Source organism: Ahaetulla prasina, chromosome 2, assembly GCF_028640845.1.
Source record: "Ahaetulla prasina isolate Xishuangbanna chromosome 2, ASM2864084v1, whole genome shotgun sequence".
NCBI classification, from domain to species: domain Eukaryota; kingdom Metazoa; phylum Chordata; class Lepidosauria; order Squamata; family Colubridae; genus Ahaetulla; species Ahaetulla prasina.
Window position 1 is genome coordinate 181,023,863 of NC_080540.1, and position 18,092 is coordinate 181,041,954.

The following is an 18,092-nucleotide window of genomic DNA, read 5'->3' on the forward strand; positions in this document are numbered from 1 at the left end:
TAACGGCTGAGTTGTCAAGGTTGATTTGCAAGGCACTTCTTTCCACTTGCAACTTGACAAAGAAGCTAAGGGAGGGGGGATAGGTATGATTGGAATGTGGGAGCTGGGAGGGAGAAAAGGAATTTACATGAGCCGTTTGCAGCCTGAGAAAATCTCACAACTCCAAGGTCAGACACTGAAGATTTTTGAACAGTGCAGACTGTTTCCCAAAATAAAATGCTTAACCTGCATGGCTAGCCTCCTGAGGGATTGGCCTGAGCACTATTAGTTTTGAGACAGACTGAGTAAGGAGCTATATCACAACTACCTACCCTGGGGGGGGCGGATGCCACATAACCTGCAAGCATGGTGGAGTGGCCACAAAGATGGAGATCGAGCTGATGAAGTACCACGAGCACACTGTGCAGTAGAGTCAACCTCATGGATGCCCAAGAAATAACTAACCCACAGAGGAAAAAAAGGAGGTGCAGGGCAGCAGAGTGCCTTGTGCCAAGACTGGCATCCATTCCTCTGCCCTGGAGCCCCCCGTGAAACAAAAAAAAAAAGATGTGGTGGGACAGCAGATTGTAGAGTTGACCCCTCAATCTACTGAGGAGGAGGGAACTCTAACCCCTGTCAAAAATGATCCCATCTTCTATGAGATCAACAGCAAAAGGGGAAGACAACCCGATGGTAAGTGCCCCATTGCCCCATGAAGCTGGTGCTCTCCTCAGGAGTAAAGGGGGGTATCACAGTCCTATTGGACTCAGGATGCACCAGATGTCTGATCAGCCTTCCAAGTGGTAGAGAGGTTAGGGATGAGGCTGAGGAAACTGAAGTGTCCCATGGCTTTTCTCCAACTAGATGGCTTGATAACAGGTGGGGTGCCAGTGACTTGCCTCTCCAAGTTGCTAAAGAACAAGGTTGAGCTCTACCTAGAGATTGTCCAATTCATTGTGGCCCCAGGAATGACCAAGCCCATGGTCCTAGGTTTGGCGTGGTGGAAAAAGTGGAGCCTGTAAATAGATTGGGATGAAACCCAATGGTGGGTACAAAGGAGAGTGACAGACCAACAGGAGCTAGTGGAAATGGTGACAATGAGCCATGGGCCTGCGGCCAAAAAAGTGAAAGCAGAAACTATGAATATACTAAAGGGAAGTGGTGAGCAGGAATCACTGATTCCAGAGGAATACCATGACCTAGTAGATGTCTTTAGAGAAAGGGAATCAGACACATTCCCCTCTCACTGCCCCACACACTGTGCAATCAAGATTGTGGCAGGAACCAAACTGCCCAAGCTGAAAATATTCAATGACACCCAAGGAGATGGAGGATTTCTGAGCACTTATAGACAAGAATTTAGCTAGGAGTTTTATTCAGCTGGCAAAATCAAGGATGATGGCTCCAGTATTGTTTAAGGAAAAGAATGATGGGTTCCTTAGACTGTGGATGGACTATACAGTAGAGGTGTGAACTGTATCAGCATAGAGAACATGTACCCCCTCCCGCTAATGGGGGACATGCTAGGATACCTAGCGAAGGGGAAGATCTTCACAAAATTAGACCTTAGGAAGATATATTACAGAGTGAGGATCAAGGATGGAGATGAGTGGAAGATGGCATTTACTTGCCCCTTGGGCTGCAACCAGTTCAGGGTGATGCTGTTTGGCCTGCAGAGAGTGCCGATCATGTTAATCAGCGAAGGTCTGCATGAGCACCTGTACAAAGGGATTGGTGTACCTGAACAATATATTAATTTCAGAGGTGGGTTTCAGACAGTTCTGACCAGTTCTGGAAAACCAGTAGCGGAAATTTTGAGTAGTTTGGAGAACCAGTAGTAATAGTTCTGACTGGCCCCACCCCCATTTATTCTCTGCCTCCCAAGTCCCAGCTGATGGGGAGGAAATGTGGATTTTGCAGTAACCTTCCCCTGGAGTGGGGTGGGAATGGAGATTTTACAGTATCCTTCCCCTGCAATGGCCACCAAGCCACGCCCATAGAACCGGTAGTAAAAAAATTTGAAACTCACCCCTGATTAATTTACACCAAGACCCCAGAGGAGCACATGGTCAGGGCTGTACTCAGAAAATTGCAAAAGGCCCAGCTCTACGCAAAGCTATCCAAATACGACTTTCATAAAACCAGCTTAGACTACTTGGGATATTGAATTTCAAAGGAGGGAGTGGAGAGGGACCCTGGCAAGGTGAAGGCAATATTGGAGTGGGAGGCCTCTTGAACCAGGAGGAAGCTGCAGAGCTTTCTCGGTTTTGCAAACTTCTATCACGTATTCATCCCCATGTTTACCCTGATAGCCTTGCCAATCACTAACTTGCTTAAGACAGGGAAAGGTGTGAAACCCAAGCCTGAGCAGCCTCTGCATTGATTGCTCAAAGGCCAAGCCACATTCAAGAATGTGCTTCTTTGCTATAGAGCTGTGTTCTGTTTCCCTCTCCCAATACTCCTAACAAAGAGTCAGTCAAAGGCCTTCTTTTCAAATTTATTTACATTTGGCTGAATTCCTCTGGCACAGAGATGTTCTGGCCACGTCTACCCACGCGCCTGCCAAGTCTCTGGAGATAACTAGGAAATTATAGATAAGGCCAGAGTTACTCACAAATATATTCTTTTTCCATTGAAACAGTTTGCCCGCGCAAATTCACTACTTTGTCCAAGACAAAAAGCCAGGAAGTTCCGCCTCCTGCTTTATAGCCCCCGTGGGTGTCACTCCGTGACTCATCATTCTTTGACTTTGTCCCAACACCTCCTCTGCTGCACACGCCGGTCACGTCTGCGCAGTCTTGCATCAAGCCAAGATTGTTCTTGGGGCATTGCCGAATCAGAAGAAGGCCTGGGGGAATCAGGCCTTGCCACCCCTCCTCCTCCTCCTGGGTGGGTGCCAGGGAGGGAGAGGGCCCAGGGGAAGCAGGCCTTGCCAGCTCCTCCTCCTCACTTTCTGAATCATCCTCGTCCAAGAGTCCGAGTCCGGGAACCTGGGTCACAACAAGCTGGTTCTGAAACACTCCAACCCAGATGAACCATTTGGGATACAGGCAGGTGCCAGTAATTTTCTGGTCCTACTCCAGAAAAATGCCAAGGGAGAGTTGCAACCCTGCACCTACACATCCTATAAACTTTCCAAGACCAAGAGGCGCTGGGCCATCTGGGAGAAGGAAGCCTATATGGTCCAGTGGGGTCTCCTAATCTGGAGGCAGTTCTTGGAGGGCAGTAAAATCCCCTTCAAAGTGTGGAGAGACCACAAGAACATAGAAGCATTGAAGACCCCACAGAAGCTATTTCCTAAGCAGGTCCAGTAGGCTCAATATTTCAATCGTTTCAACTTCACCCTCTGATACCTACTGGGGAGGAGAGAATTCTTTGGTGGATGGTCTCTCCCGGATGCCACAGTACAACAGTGCCCAAGAGGAAGTAGTCAATTCCATTATCCTATCCAACCAGTTTGGTTACAAGACAGCAGAGAGCAACCCCTCAATACTCAGCCACAGACCTGGTAAAACCCTAAGGGAGTCCCCGGGGGCTGAAGATTGGTTCCAGCATCACAGACACCAGCTGGCATTAAGAGAGGGGTTGGCATGGAAATGGAGCAAAATCTACATCCCAGCTAGCCAAAGCGTTCTAATTCTACAGCAGAACCACAACGCAAGGGCAGCAGGGCATTTTGGGTTTGTGAAGACTCTCGATCTAGTGAAAAGGCAGTTTTGGTGGCCAAAAATAAAGAAGGACATAGAGGAGTATGTGGCAAGCTGCCTGCTGTATGACATAGGTAAAATGAAAAATGTCCCAGGAGTTTCTTTTGCTGTACATGCCAATAGGACGGTTGCCTTAGGCACTATGAAGAATAAATCCACAACCTCTTCCCCATGACAGCACTTCAAATATTAGAAGACTGCTATCATGTCACGACTTTACCTTCTCTTCTTCAGGTGAAACATGCAACAATTCAGATGTTTGTTTTGTTTTAAGAAGCCTAAAGTAGAACAGCGTTCAGAAGATTGTAATTTGTGTATTCAGACAATAAATCAAAGGCTCACTTGGGTTTGTCCAAATGTTCCCCCATAATATTTCTGATCTATCAGCCATTGGACTACAGGACCGGCCTCCTCAAATTTCTTCATTTTCAGCAGGGCCAACAAGGCATAGGAAGTGCCTTCAATGTTATGGGTGTGAGCATTATTTACTTCCCAACGATTCCTTCCTTAAAAAAAGCACAGAAACAAAATTAAACCAAACCGTTTAAAATATTGGTTACTTACCCTGAAGGTGACTTTTGGTTAGAGTGAAAAGATTGGGAAACTTAACAATTGATTAAGCCTCCCATTCTTCAAGAAAGCAGATGCTGCATGTGAGTTACTCAATGGCATGGAATTGCTGATGATACCTAGTTGTGGTCAGATTTACTAAGTTAACCAGATGAAGAATCAATTCAACAGAAAGGCTAAGATTACTTATACTGATATTGGCATATCTCCATCAAGGTCACCTTGCTTACTCTCTACAATTAGTCTCTCTCTCTCTCTCTCTCTCTCTCTCTCTCTCTCTCTCTCTCTCTCTCTCTCTTACATCCACCCCTGGCTGGGCAGATGGTGCTGTTCTGGTACTGACTCATTGCTTGGGGGCTGTGAGTGTCTAGATGGGAAATAATTGGTTTCTGTTTCTCCTAGGTTTATTAATGCTATCTCTGAGTGGGGTAGTACTTTCCTGGACAGAGATTGTGTACAATTTGGGGACCCTCCTCAATATGTGGCTCCTGCTTGAAGAGCAGGTGGCAGCTGTGACTAGAGGGGCCTTTGCATAGATCCATCTTGTGCAGTAATCGTGCCCATTCCTGGATTGGGAGGCCTTACTCATGGTCACTCCTGCCTAGGTCACTTCCCAGCCGGACTACCTCAATGTGCTCTGTCCTGGAAGGTCACCCAGAATTCAGTGGTGTTGCAATTTCAGGTGCCCCTTGCTTTGCCCATATCACATAGTTTGTCATGTGAATTGCACTGGGTCCATTTTCTTTCTGTATGCAATACAAGGTGATGGTTATCACCTTTAAAACATACACGGCGCACAGCCAAGTTATTTAGAGGACTGCCTCTCCCTGAGAGTATCTGCCATTCCACCAGATTGGATAGGGTTGCCCTGCTCCATCTCCCTTCCCTTAAATATCGCCATCTAGCAGGACCTAGAAAGAGTATCTTTTCCATAGCAGTGCCTGCACTGCAGAATGCTCATCCCATGGCATCTGGCAGGCCCCCATCCTTCTAGCCTTTCGGAAAGCTGAAAAGGCTTGGCTTTCCTCCCAGGCACTGCAGGAGGACCCAAGGGATTCTACTTCTTAGTGGACCAGAGAATGTTGGTTGAAGTGCCAAGTGTTCCTTTTTGCTGTTGTTTTGGGTTTTATTATTGTGGTGAACTGCCCAGAGTACCATTTCATTGAAGGATGGCCATATAAATATTATAAACAAACAAACAAAACAAAGCATGTCTCAAACGTCACCTGCATCTGTATAATCACCTGTCTTCCTCTCCCTTCTCCCATTCCAGCTCTTTAAATCCATTTAGCCACTCCATGCACCTCATGAAACGAGCTGTAGCTCATGAAAGTTTGTGCCTTTTAATCAAAGTTTAATGAAAACAGTCCCTTGATATGTTGCCATCATAGACTAACAAGCTTTCCTCCTACAGTAGAGAATTTGGAAACTAAAACAGTAAACATTTTCTAAAGCTGAACTACTCTCTGGGTAATTATGTAGAAACAGTGTTATAGATTTTCTGGTGAAAATACAGAAATGGTTTGCCACAGCCACCTTCTGGATGTTTTTTTACTTTCCAGATTTGCCTATAACTTGGCAATTTCCTAGAACCATGATGGCGAACCTATGGCATGCATGCCACAGATAGCACCCGTAGGCTTCTCTGCCAGCACGCAAGCCCTTGCCCCAGCTGAGCTCTGTGTGCGTACCTCCCGCCAGCCACCTGATTTTCGGGTCTCTGCAATACTTTACAAGCCATCGAGAATATAACTATATACATCCAACAGGAATAGGAACTGCCTCACAGGAGCAGATGGAGGTAAATCCTACAGAGGCAGGGGGATTGCGCGCAGGGGGTGGCGCATGCATGCACAGCGGGGTGTCATGCGCACATTGTATTATGGGTATGGGCACATACAAATGTGCCGTCGGGCACACGTGCACGCTTTTGGCATGCAAGGAAAAAAAGGTTAGCCATCACTGTCCTAGAGGAATCCCATCAAGTGCTAAGAATGATTAAGGAGCTGGAGGCTAAAATAGCAAGAATGGTATGTCTAGTCCAGGGGTCTGCAACCTTAAACACTCAAAGAGCCATTTGAATCTGTTTCCCACAGAAAAAAAAACCACCAGAAGCCACAAAACCTGGGTGGGCGTGGCCAACTAGATGTCACTCATTCCCGCCCAGTCACATGACCATGCCTATCCACCCTTTTCTCTCTCTATGTCTCTCTCCCCCCCTCTGTATCTTTCTCTGTATCTCTCTGCTCCTCTTCATCTCTCTCCACACTCTGTATCTCTCTCTATATCTCTCTCTGTATCTCTCTCTCTGTGTATCTCTTTCTCCCTCTTTCTCCCCTTCTCTCTCCCCCTCCTCCTATCTTCCCCTCTCCCCTCTCTCTGTATTTCTCTCCCCCCTCTTTCTGTATCTCTCTGTATCTCTCTCTCCCTGTCCCTCTCCCTATCTTCCCTTCTCTCCTCTCTTTCTCTCTCCTCTTCTCTACCCACTCTCTATGTGTCTCTTTCTCCCTCTGTATCTCCCTCTGTATCTCTCTCTCCTCCTCTCCCTATCTTCCCCCCTTTCTCTCCCTCTCTCTGTGTATCACTCTGTGTCTCTCTCTGTCCCTCTCCCTATCTTTCCTTCTCTCCCCCCTCTTTATCTCTCTCTTCCTCTCTTCTATCTCTCCCCTCTCTGTATGTTTCTTTCTCCCTCTGTATCTCTCTCCCCGCTTTCCCTATCTCTCCCCCTCTCTCCCCCTCTCTCCCCCTCTCTCTGTGTATCACTCTGTGTGTGTGTGTGTGTGTCTCTCTCCCTCCCTCCCTCTGTATTTCTCTCTCTGTCCCTCTGTCTCTCTCTCTCTGTCTCTGTCTCTCTGTCTCTTGGAAAGGCACGGCTGGGCCAAGCCAGCAAACCTCCTTGGGGCTTTTTGCTACTCCTTTTATTTCTTCTTCTTGGAAATCTGGGCTGGCTGAGGAATGATCACCAGCCATGGCGGAGGCTTCCCTTCAGGTGACCGTCCTCCCCCCCCCTCCTCCTCACGTGACCCCCTGGCTAGCTGTGGTGGGGTCAGGAGGATGCGCACACATAGGGAGACCCTCCTCAAGCAAGCGCCAAAGCACAGCAGACCCTCCTTAAGCAAGCACCAAAGTACACAGCTTAACGACCCAGATTGTTGGGGGGGCAATAAGTTGACTTTGTAAAAATATACAAATAGAATGAGACTATTGCCTTATACACTGTAAGCCGCCCTGAGTCTTCGGAGAAGGGCGGGGTATAAATGTAAACAAACAAAAAACAAAAAACGAGGGTCTTAACAGGACGCAACAGGATGCGGCTTCTCTCCTGCACTAAGGCTCCAGCCATCACCTTGCCATGTCGTCGTCCCCCACAGCAGCTCTTTGGTCAACCACGGAGGGCATGAGCTCCAGCCCGAAGCGGCAGGAAGTGAAGGCTGCCTTAGGCGCAAATGTGGTGTGACGGGAGGTACAGGGCCACTTCGTTCCTGCACTAAGGCTCCGGTGACCCTCCTCCTCCCCCTCCTTCTCTTCTCATGACCTCCTGGCTGGTTGTGGAGGGCTGGGAGGGTGCGTACGTATGGGGAGACCCTCCTTAGGTGAGTGGCTGGCCGCCCCGCATGCGTCTTTGTGTACTTTGGCGCTCACTTGAGGAATGTCTCCCCATGTGTGCGCACCCTCCCGGCCCCACCACAGCCAGCCAGAGGGTCACGAGACGAGAAGGATGGGGAGGAGGAGGGTCACCAGAAGGGAAGCCTCTGCTGTGGCTGGCGATCGTTCCTCAGCCAGCCGGGATTTCCAAAAAGAAGAAATAAAAGGAATAGTGAAGCTCCCCAAGGAGAGCTTGCTGGCTTGCTCCAGCTGCGGCTTTCCGAGAGAGAAAGAAGAGAGAGATACACAGAGAGACCGAGAGCAAAAGAGAGACATACAGAGAGAGGAAGAAATTGGCTGATGGGCGAGCGTCTTTGGCAAGGGCTTTCTCCGAGCCTGATCCATGGGGTGGGTATGCAAGGTTTGGCGAGGCCAGCTCCCTTTTCCCACTGCCCTGAACCACTTAAAGCCGTGGCTGGGTGCTGCTGGCCCATCCCCCTTTCCAATGTCCCATCCTCCCAGATTCCATTCCCATCCCTCCAACCCTCGTGTTAGTGAGGCCAGTGTTGGTTGCAGCCAGGCCAGTGTCTGTGCCAGTGCCAGTGGCGGAGAGCAGGTTGTGTGTCTCCCCAAGCGACCGAGACACCCCTACCACCAACAAGGGCCAGAAGAAGCGCCACAAGAGTGAGGCACTGGACACTCTTACAAAGACAGGGTATCAAACTATTTTCCAAAGCACCAAAAGGCAAGACAAGAAACAAAGGATGGAAACTAATCAAGGGGAGAAGCAAGCTAGAACTAAGGAGAAATTTCTAGGTTCTCCTTAGAACTAAGGATGGAATAGCTTGCTTTCAGAGGCTTTCAAAAAGAAACCAGGCAATCACTTATCTGAAATGGTAATTTGATAGAGTCTCTCCTGCCGGAGCAGGGGATTGGACTCCACAGTACTTCCAACTCTATTATTCTATGTTCTAAGATCCTGTTTAACATTTCAATATAAGTAAAAATTTGTTAGGAGTTAATCCCAAAATATTAAGTGGTGGTTTATTATCTGTTACATTCAATGCAAGAGAAATAACTACACAGAAAATCATCAAACAAGCTATGACTATGAAAATCACTAAAAATGCAATATAAATATAAATATTTACTAGGTAAATAAATTGCATATATTTAAATTGCAAATATATTGATAAAGATCAGAGCAAAATATTTTAAAATAATAAATATTCATAATAAAAACCAGCAACTTCTTTCCATTTTTTTCTCTAGTCTCCTTTGGTAAACTGAAAACATGATAGGTGCAAATACATTTACAGGCTATATACTTAGAAGTACATATTCGATAAAGCGTTCAGCAGGGGACAAATTTTGGAAGATCAATTCAACAATAAACCTGTACAACTGGTAGCCTGCGTGGAAAAAAGAATTTGCATCTATTATTATTGATTTCTTCTTCTTGAGAAAGCAACTAAAGAGGTGCCCATTTGCATGTGGCTCTTGGTTTTATTTTTGTCACTGCAATATCTAAAAATCTGTTCATCGTTATTTGTACTCCTAGGATTACTTCATTCTGCTTCTTAGTGCAGGGGTCTCCAACCTTGGTCCCTTTAAGACTAGTGGACTTCAACTCCCAAAGTTCCTCAGCCAGCTTTGCTGGCTGGCTGACTCTAGAAGTTGAAGTCCACATGTCTTAAAGGGACCAAGGTTGGAGACCCCTGTCTTAGTGGAATCATCTGTTTTCAAAGCCCAACCACATCTGGTTTCTTCTTAAAACAAAGCTATATATGTACCTGTTGATGCTGCCATGAGCACCCTGCTGTCATTCAGACGGTCTGCAGCAGCCAAAGCATAGGCTGTGAGGGCCGTAGCATAAGGCCTCTGCAGTTTCTCATACCTTTTGAGTAAATAATCTGTCGCCTTGTTGATGCTGCTTTCTAGACTCTGGAAGTGTGGGGAGAGGGAAGAGAAGAGATCCATTAGGAATGTTTTAGGCATCTCTATGGAACACCATTACCCTGAGGTCTGATTGGTCCCCACTCTGTTGCTTTTCCGAAAGGCCCTAAAAACATGGTTTTTGTTGTGTATGTTCCCATTGGAGGGGAATTTCAGCGGGAAAACATTTAAATCCTATTGGTTGTCAACTGATCCAGGTGTGTATAAGAGAGCATCCTGCCTGTATTGTTTTCTGAAGTCTTACTCTAAATAAAAGAACTGTTGTCACAAGCCTGGTCTCGGGTTTCCTTCAATTGCCCAATCTAACAGTTTTGTCATTGGACCTGCGGACCACAAATGGAAATGAAGCCAATCAAATGGTTGATTTGATTGTGCTGCTGCTGCCATGGGTTGGGAGTGAGGGGAGCAGATAAATTATGGATGGGGTAGATTTTTAAATCTTGTAAACTGGCCAGGGTCAACTACTTCTGAGTTGGACAGCCATATAAATGTATTCAATAAATAATAAATAAATAAAATCATTTATTTATCAGGGTCAAGCTATTACTACGGTAAGTGGGAGAGGCAGATATGACGGAAGGGGGGGGCACATCAGGTTTCGGGGGCTCGCCCTCGCTGTTTACGAGCGATTGTGCGCTCCGGCCCCCCAGGATTTTCCCGTGACCCGAGTGGCCAGAGTGCTCGGGACCTGGGCCTTCGGCTGATGTTATGCAATGCCAGGTCCGCGGTTAATAAAGCCCCCCTGATTTCAGATCTTATTCAGGAAGGGACCGCGGACGTTATGGGCATTACCGAGACCTGGTTGGGCACTGAAGGGGGGGTCCCCCTAGTGGAGATGTGCCCACCAGGTTTCCGAGCATTCCATCAGCCGAGGGCCCAGGGTAGGGGTGGCGGGGTGGCGGTTATTATTAAGGAGAGTCTTGAGCCGAGGGAGACCACTGTGCCTCAGATAGCTGGGTGTGAATCCCTCTACGTGAAGTGGGGTCGTAGGACTCAGGTGGGCTTGTTGATCACGTACCTGGCTCCTTGCTGCGTGACAACAGCCCTGCCCGAGCTGTTGGAGTTGCTGGCCGGGCTGGCAGTTGAAACCCCTAGACTGTTAGTCATGGGGGATTTCAATTTGCCATCAGCCGGCGCAGCATCCTCGGCAGCTCAGGAGTTCATGGCTTCCATGACGGCCATGGACCTGATTCAATTAATTGACGGCCCTACCCACGTCGGGGGAGGCACCCTAGACTTGATTTTCATCTCTGGCCAGTGGTTGAATGATCTGATTTTAAATGATTTAGTTGTCGAACCTTTGTCATGGTCAGATCATTTTCTCCTTCGCTTAGACTTTCTGACCGCTACCCACCACAACAGGGAGACGGAACCAATGCGTTGGTTCCGTCCCAGGCGCCTGATGGACCCGGAGAGGTTCCTGACGGAGCTTGGGCCATTTCCCGAGCACCTGGCCCACGACACGACTGAAGAACTAGTTGCGGCCTGGGAACAGGAGCTGGAGCTTTGGACCGTGTCGTGCCTTTGCGGCCTCTGACCCGGCGTCGGTCTCAACCAGCTCCTTGGTTCTCCGAGGAGCTGAGGGAGATGAAACGCCGGAGAAGACGCCTAGAGAGTGTCTGGAGATCCAGCCGTTCTGAGGCTGACCGGACACTAGTTAGGTCCTATAGTAGGACCTACCTAGTGGCACTGAGGGATGTGAAACGTTTCTACGTTTCCTCCCTCATTGCGTTGGCAGATAACCGCCCGGCCGCCCTGTTTCGGGTGACCCGCTCTCTCCTCCAACAGGAGAGGCGGGAGGATCCCCTACAAGGGCATGCCGAGGAGTTTAACGGTTATCTATACGATAAAATCGTTCAGCTTCGGGACGGATTGGATCAAAATTGGGTAGATCCAGGCGAGGGTTCCGAGACCCGTCTTGTGGAGGTGGTTTGGGATGATTTTGATCCTGTGACTCCCGAGGACATGGACAGGTTGCTGGGTAGGCTGAATGCCACCACATGTTTACTGGATCCGTGCCCCTCCTGGTTAGTTCTGGCTACTCAGGAGGTGACACGAGGCTGGCTCCGGGGGATTGCAAATGCTTCTTTGCGGGAGGGTGTCTTTCCCGCTGCCTTGAAAGAGGCGGTGGTGAGACCCCTCCTCAAGAAGCCTTCCCTGGACCCAGCTGTTTTAGGGAATTACCGGCCAGTCTCCAATCTTCGCTTCACGGCGAAGGTTGTAGAGAATGTGGTGGCATGTCAGCTACCCCAGTACCTGGATGAAGCTGTCTATCTAGACCCGTTCCAGTCCGGCTTCCGGCCCGGATACAGTACGGAGACAGCTTTGGTCGCACTGGTGGATGATCTCTGGAGGGCCAGGGATAAAGGTTATCCCTCTGCCCTGGTCCTATTAGACCTCTCAGCGGCTTTTGATACCATCGACCATGGTATCCTGCTGCGCCGGTTGGAGGGGTTGGGAGTGGGAGGCACCGTTTATCGGTGGTTCTCCTCCTACCTCTCTGACCGGACACAGACGGTGTTGACAGGGGGGCAGAGATCGACTCCAAGGTGCCTCATGTGTGGGGTGCCGCAGGGGTCGATTCTCTCACCCCTCCTGTTCAACATCTATATGAAGCCGCTGGGTGAGATCATCAGTGGCTTTGGGGTGAGATATCAACTGTACGCTGATGACACTCAGCTGTACTTTTCCACCCCGGGCCACCCCAGTGAAGCGGTCGAAGTGCTGTCCCGGTGTTTGGAAGCCGTACGGGTCTGGATGGGGAGGAACAGGCTCAAACTTAATCCCTCCAAGACGGAGTGGCTGTGGATGCCGGCACCTCGGTACAGTCAGCTGCAGATGCGGCTGTCTGTCGGGGGTGAGTCACTGGCCCCGATGGAGAAGGTACGCAACTTGGGCGTGCTCCTGGATGGTCGGTTGTCCTTTGAAGATCATTTGGCGACCGTCTCCAGGAGAGCTTTTTATCAGGTTCGCCTGATCCGCCAGTTGCGTCCCTTCCTGGACCGGGATGCCTTATGCACGGTCACTCATGCTCTCGTTACTTCTCGCCTGGACTACTGCAATGCTCTCTACATGGGGCTCCCCTTGAAGAGCACCCGGAGACTTCAGCTAGTCCAGAATGCGGCTGCGCGGGTTATTGAGGGAGCTGTTCGGAGCTCCCATATAACACCTATCCTGCGCAGACTGCACTGGCTACCTGTTGTTTTCCGGGTGCGCTTTAAGGTATTGGTTACCACCTTTAAAGCGCTCCATGGCTTAGGACCGGGCTATCTACGGGACCGTCTACTGCCGGCCTCTATCTCCCATCGTCCGGTGCGCTCCCACAGAGAGGGACTCCTCAGGGTGCCGTCAGCCAAACAGTGTCGACTGGCGGCCCCCAGGGGGAGGGCCTTCTCTGTGAGGGCTCCAACCCTGTGGAACGAACTTCCCCTTGGACTTCAACTACTACCTGACCTTAGGACCTTTCGCCGCGAACTTAAAACCTATTTATTTCGTATGGCTGGACTAGCTTGATTTTTTTATCTTTAGATTTTAATTAATTCGATGGGTTTTTTAAATTTTATAATTTTATAGGGGTGTAAGTTATTTTAATATTTGGGCTAATTTAATCAGTTTTTTAAGGGTTGTTTTAATTAGTGTGTATATTTGTATTTTACCTGCCTGTTCACCGCCCTGAGTCCTTCGGGAGAAGGGCGGTATACAAATTAAAATATTATTATTATTATTATTATTATTATTATTATTATTAAAATAAATATGTGCTGCCATTTTCTGCTTCTATGTTTCACATGCTAATAATGCTAATTTAGCCATCATATGTGTCATTTTAAGGTTTTTATACAGGAAGAGATGTTGAACATAAATTCATTAAATAGGGTTCCACCGTAAAAGCTGCAATACTGCATGATCCACTTGCAGAAACCATTTCTGCATAGATCTTTTAAAATCTTCCTCTAAATTTGAGGAATGATGGTGATAAAAATTACACTGCAGCAGTGGAAAGGCTCTTTGATATTTAAAGGTTATTAAGTGATCTAGGACAGGGACGTGGTGGCTCAGTGGCTAAGATGCTGAGTTTGTCGATCAAAAGGTCGGCAGTCAACTGGTTTGAATCCCTAGTGCTGCATAATGGGATGAGCTCCCGTTACTTGTCCCAGTTTCTGCCAACCTAGCAGTTCAAAAGCACTTAAAAAATGCAAGTAGAAAAATAGGGACTACCTTTGGTGGGAAGGTAACAGCGTTCCGTGTCCAGCCACATGACCACAGAGAGGTCTTCGGACAGTGCTGGCTTTGGCTTTGGCTGGCTTTGGCTTTGAAACGGAGATGAGTACTGCCTCCTAGAGTCAGGAACGACTAGCACATATGTGCAAGGGGAACCTTTACCTTTACCTAACTGATCTAAATACCTTTCTGGCTTGAAAGTATATGTGTAATTTTCTAACAGTATCCTTACTGAATTGATTATTTATCTTAGTTTCATTTGATTTGAAATTAATAAAGTATAAACTATAGCAATGCTGGTTAGGCTATTTGGAGAGCCTGAAGGCTTCTAGTACTGGGTCCAAGAAGTTGTGAATGGAATACTATGATCGAAAAACCCCTAAGGGATGTGATCATATTTTGGCCCCCTCATACCACTTCCTATCACAACATCACGTACATTGATATGTTCATTGCAGATTGATCTGGATTCCAATAATGCAATCAGAATGAAAGCTGTTAAAGATGCTTCTGGTTCAGCACCTTTAAGTCCTCCCTAGAAGAAAACAGGGGAAGAGGTGGGGGGGGGACAAAAAGACAAAAGTAATGCTAATAAATAAATACTACTCTGCAATTATACATAGGAGATACATGGGAGAGCAGCAGAGTTAAGGGTTTTTTGTATCTCTTGGCTTCTATATAGTGGCCATCCATGTTTGTCCACTCAAGATGCAGTGTTGTTGAAGAGCTGAAGTTTGAGGAAACCATTTGACTTTGAGTAGCCATGTTGTAGCTCTAAATTACCCTAACAATGTTACATTGTTCTTACATGGGTAAGAACAAGGGATAGCAAACTCTAGGAAATGAATACTCTGTCAATCTATAGAAGAATAAGAAATGAGTCTTTTTAATGAAACTTTTAATTATTTACTTTAAGCCAGGCATAGCCTGGAAATTTCAAGGCTTCATGCTCTGAATCTGACTAGTTGACACTATTTTAAAAACAAAAACCAAGTAATAGTTTGTAGACATCAGAATTCCAGCCTTTTGTAAAAAGAGGAGTGGAAGGCAGGCAAAGAGGTCAAGGATTAGACTGAACTGATGATCTCACAGGAAAAGAACAGAATCCGAGCCACACAGAGCACTCAACAACTATGTTGTTGTTTTTCTCTGCTGTATGTTTTTTTTTGGTTGTTGTTGTTGTTGTTTTTTTGTCTTTGAAGCAGATTTTATCTTCAAATTCCTCCATGAGATCTATTCTCTCATTAAGCCAAATCTTACCAAGGCTAACTTTGGTAATGGTAATGGTAGAGCTGTGGTGGCACAGTTGATAGAATGCAGTATTGCAGGCTACTTCTGCTGACTGCTTGCTGTCAGCAGTTAGGCAGTTAGAGTCTCACCGGCTCAAGGATGACTCAGCCTTCCATCCTTCCAAGGTCCTGGATTGTTGGGGCAATGTGCTGACTCTGTAAACCACTCAGAGAGGGCTGGAAAGCATTGTGAAGTGGTTTATAAGTCTAAGTGCTATTGCTATCCTCATGTCCTATCTGAATTTTAATAACCCATGTCATTAGAGTAGGAACTAGCAACAAACTATCTTATACAGTACAATCTTTTCTCTAATACCTGAGCTTGGGTCTTTTTCAGTTAAGAACTTTAAAATCCTTGGATTTATTGGAAGGGAGCAAGGAAAGAAGAAAGGAAGGAAACCATACCTGCATTGTTCCAGAAAGTATAGGGGCATTTTCTTTGAACACTCCATCTGGTTGTTGCCTGTTCAGAATCAGCCACCTCACACCTCCACAAATGATTCCATGGCTAATGTCTGGTACAATTTTGGCAGCCAAGGCAAAGACTTTTACAACATATGCTGTCAGCCTGTAAAGAAGATAATGCATTAACCAACCATTTCGATGAAGATCTTAATACAAGTACCAGTAGTTCTCTTTAAACCTTCTTTAAACTTTCTCTCAAATAAACAATTTGGTTTCAGGCTTCTGGTGGCGCCACATTCTTCGCTGATTAAGGCGCTCCACACTGAACATCGTAAAAGCCAGGAAAAGCCGGCTTTAATTTCCCTTCCTGGATGAAAGGGAGAGATAAGAGCAGCGGGGGAGTAGTAGATCTCCCCAGGGGCTTTGTTTTTTTAAGCAGAGCCCTGGAGGGTCGAGTCCCATAAATAACCCTGCCAAGCTCCGATTTTCAGTGCACTCCTGCAAAAGCAGGAAAAGAAGAAAGTGTCCATCTCTGCTAATTGCTTTTTCTTTGTGGATTTCTATAAGCAGACGGAACAAGCACGAGTGAACAACTACTGGATTGCAAGTATTTTTGATTTCCTGACTTCTACCTTTTAAAAAGAGAAACTTTTTTTCCCTTTGTTTTAACTGACTGTTTAAGATGGCGTCTGAAAGGAAGTGAAAGTGAAGAAATGGAACTGTAAACAGGCTGTGTAACTAAGAAGCTAAGAAACGTTACTTGTGGATTGTAATGAAGTGAGCTCTCCTATACTTAAAGGGGAAAAGAGAAGTTTCTAGACTTAAATTTTGTGATTTTTAAAAATTGAAATGGCTACTAAACCACCTAAGACTGGTGGTAGAAGAGGTTCTGAACCAGCTTTGGAAGATTTGATTAAAGAGCAAGGGAAAGTGTTTGAAGAAAGGTTTAAGGAGATGATGGACAATAATGAGAAAATAAGAGAAGAAATAAAAGAGAATAAGAAAAAAATAAGAAAAGATATTCTGATGGCTTTCCAAGGTTTGGCAAAAAGACTGAAGGTGGCGGAGGAGGAGGTGCAAGAAATTGCTCAGTCAAATCAGCAAATAGAAAATTGAATGGGGGGAATGCAAATCAAATTGGACAAAAATGAAGATCAAGTGGTGGTGATGCAGTATAGAATGATGGAAGGAGCTCTGAGAATTAGGGGCCTGCATGAGGAGAAAGGGGAAGATCTAAAAAATTTTTTATCAGAAGCTCTGGCTGAACTTATTGAACTTGATCCGCAAGAGGTTGCTTATCAAATTGACAAAATTTATAGAGTTAATTCCTGGATTGCCAGGCAGAAGAAACTTCCTAGAGACATTGTGGTTTATTTTCTGAAAAGGACAGTGAGAAATCAAATTTTGCAAGTTGCATTTCAGAAAAATTTGAAAATAGGAGAACAGGAGCTAAAGGTTTTGAAAGAGATTCCTCCCAAGATGTTAAGGGATAGAAAGGACTTTACATTTTTTACACAAGAACTTAAGAAATACCAGATTCAATTTAGATGGGAGGTTCCAGTTGGTTTGACAGTGTATTATCAAGGAAAAAGATATCGTATTGATACAGTGCTTAAGGCCAAAGATTTTCTTTCTACCGTGCTGAAACTTGAAATAGAAATAATAGAAAAAAGAATTCAAGAGACTCAAATGGGTGTGGAAGCTGAGGTGATCCCAGTGATGTTACCATCTGAGGAACAACCACAAGAACACAGACTGACGAGGGGAGCCCTTAAGTGTAAAGAAAAGGAGCAACAAACTCAAAGTAAAGTTCAGGATTCTGCTACAGAAGCGGTGGGAGGAGCAAGGCCGAAGATACGGGAGGACGATCTTCAGCTGATCGCTCAAAAGCTTCAGCAGGCCAGTAATGGCAAATAAAATTTTGACCTGGAATGTCAATGGTTTGAATTCAGCTCAGAAGAGAAGAAAAATATTTCATTATTTGAAACAATTTAGAAATGATGTGATTTGCTTACAAGAAATACATATTAAATTATCAGATCAAAAGTACTTAATAAATTCAAAGTTAGGTAAACATTTTGTTGCCTCAGCTTTTTATTTCATTGATACCAAAAGAGGAACAGGATTGTTCTAAACCTGGGAATTACAGGCCAATCTCACTTTTAAATAATAAGATTTTTGTTAAAATAATAGCTAACAGATTAATGTTGATTTTGCAGTGAAGAATTCACAATGATCAATCTGGATTTATAAAAGGGAGGCAGATGAGGAATAATGTTAGGCAGATTGTTAATTTACTGGAGTATTTAGAAAAGAAAAATTTTATTCCAGCAGCATTTATTTTTCTTGATGCAGAGAAAGCTTTTGATCGATTGCATTG

The 18,092-nt window shown here is 46.0% G+C and overlaps 1 protein-coding gene across 1 annotated transcript in view; it reads right to left on the reverse strand.

The window, feature by feature from the left end:
- Positions 1–18,092, reverse strand: part of LOC131192086 (complement C3-like) — a 172,135-nt gene that overhangs the window by 45,491 nt on the left and 108,552 nt on the right. Inside the window, exons 26-29 of the mRNA XM_058170905.1 lie at positions 15,713–15,875; positions 14,458–14,553; positions 9,635–9,785; positions 4,029–4,192 (exon numbers count right to left, since the gene is read on the reverse strand). Coding sequence (XP_058026888.1) covers positions 4,029–4,192; positions 9,635–9,785; positions 14,458–14,553; positions 15,713–15,875 — 574 coding nt within the window. The remainder of the gene's footprint in view (positions 1–4,028; positions 4,193–9,634; positions 9,786–14,457; positions 14,554–15,712; positions 15,876–18,092) is intronic.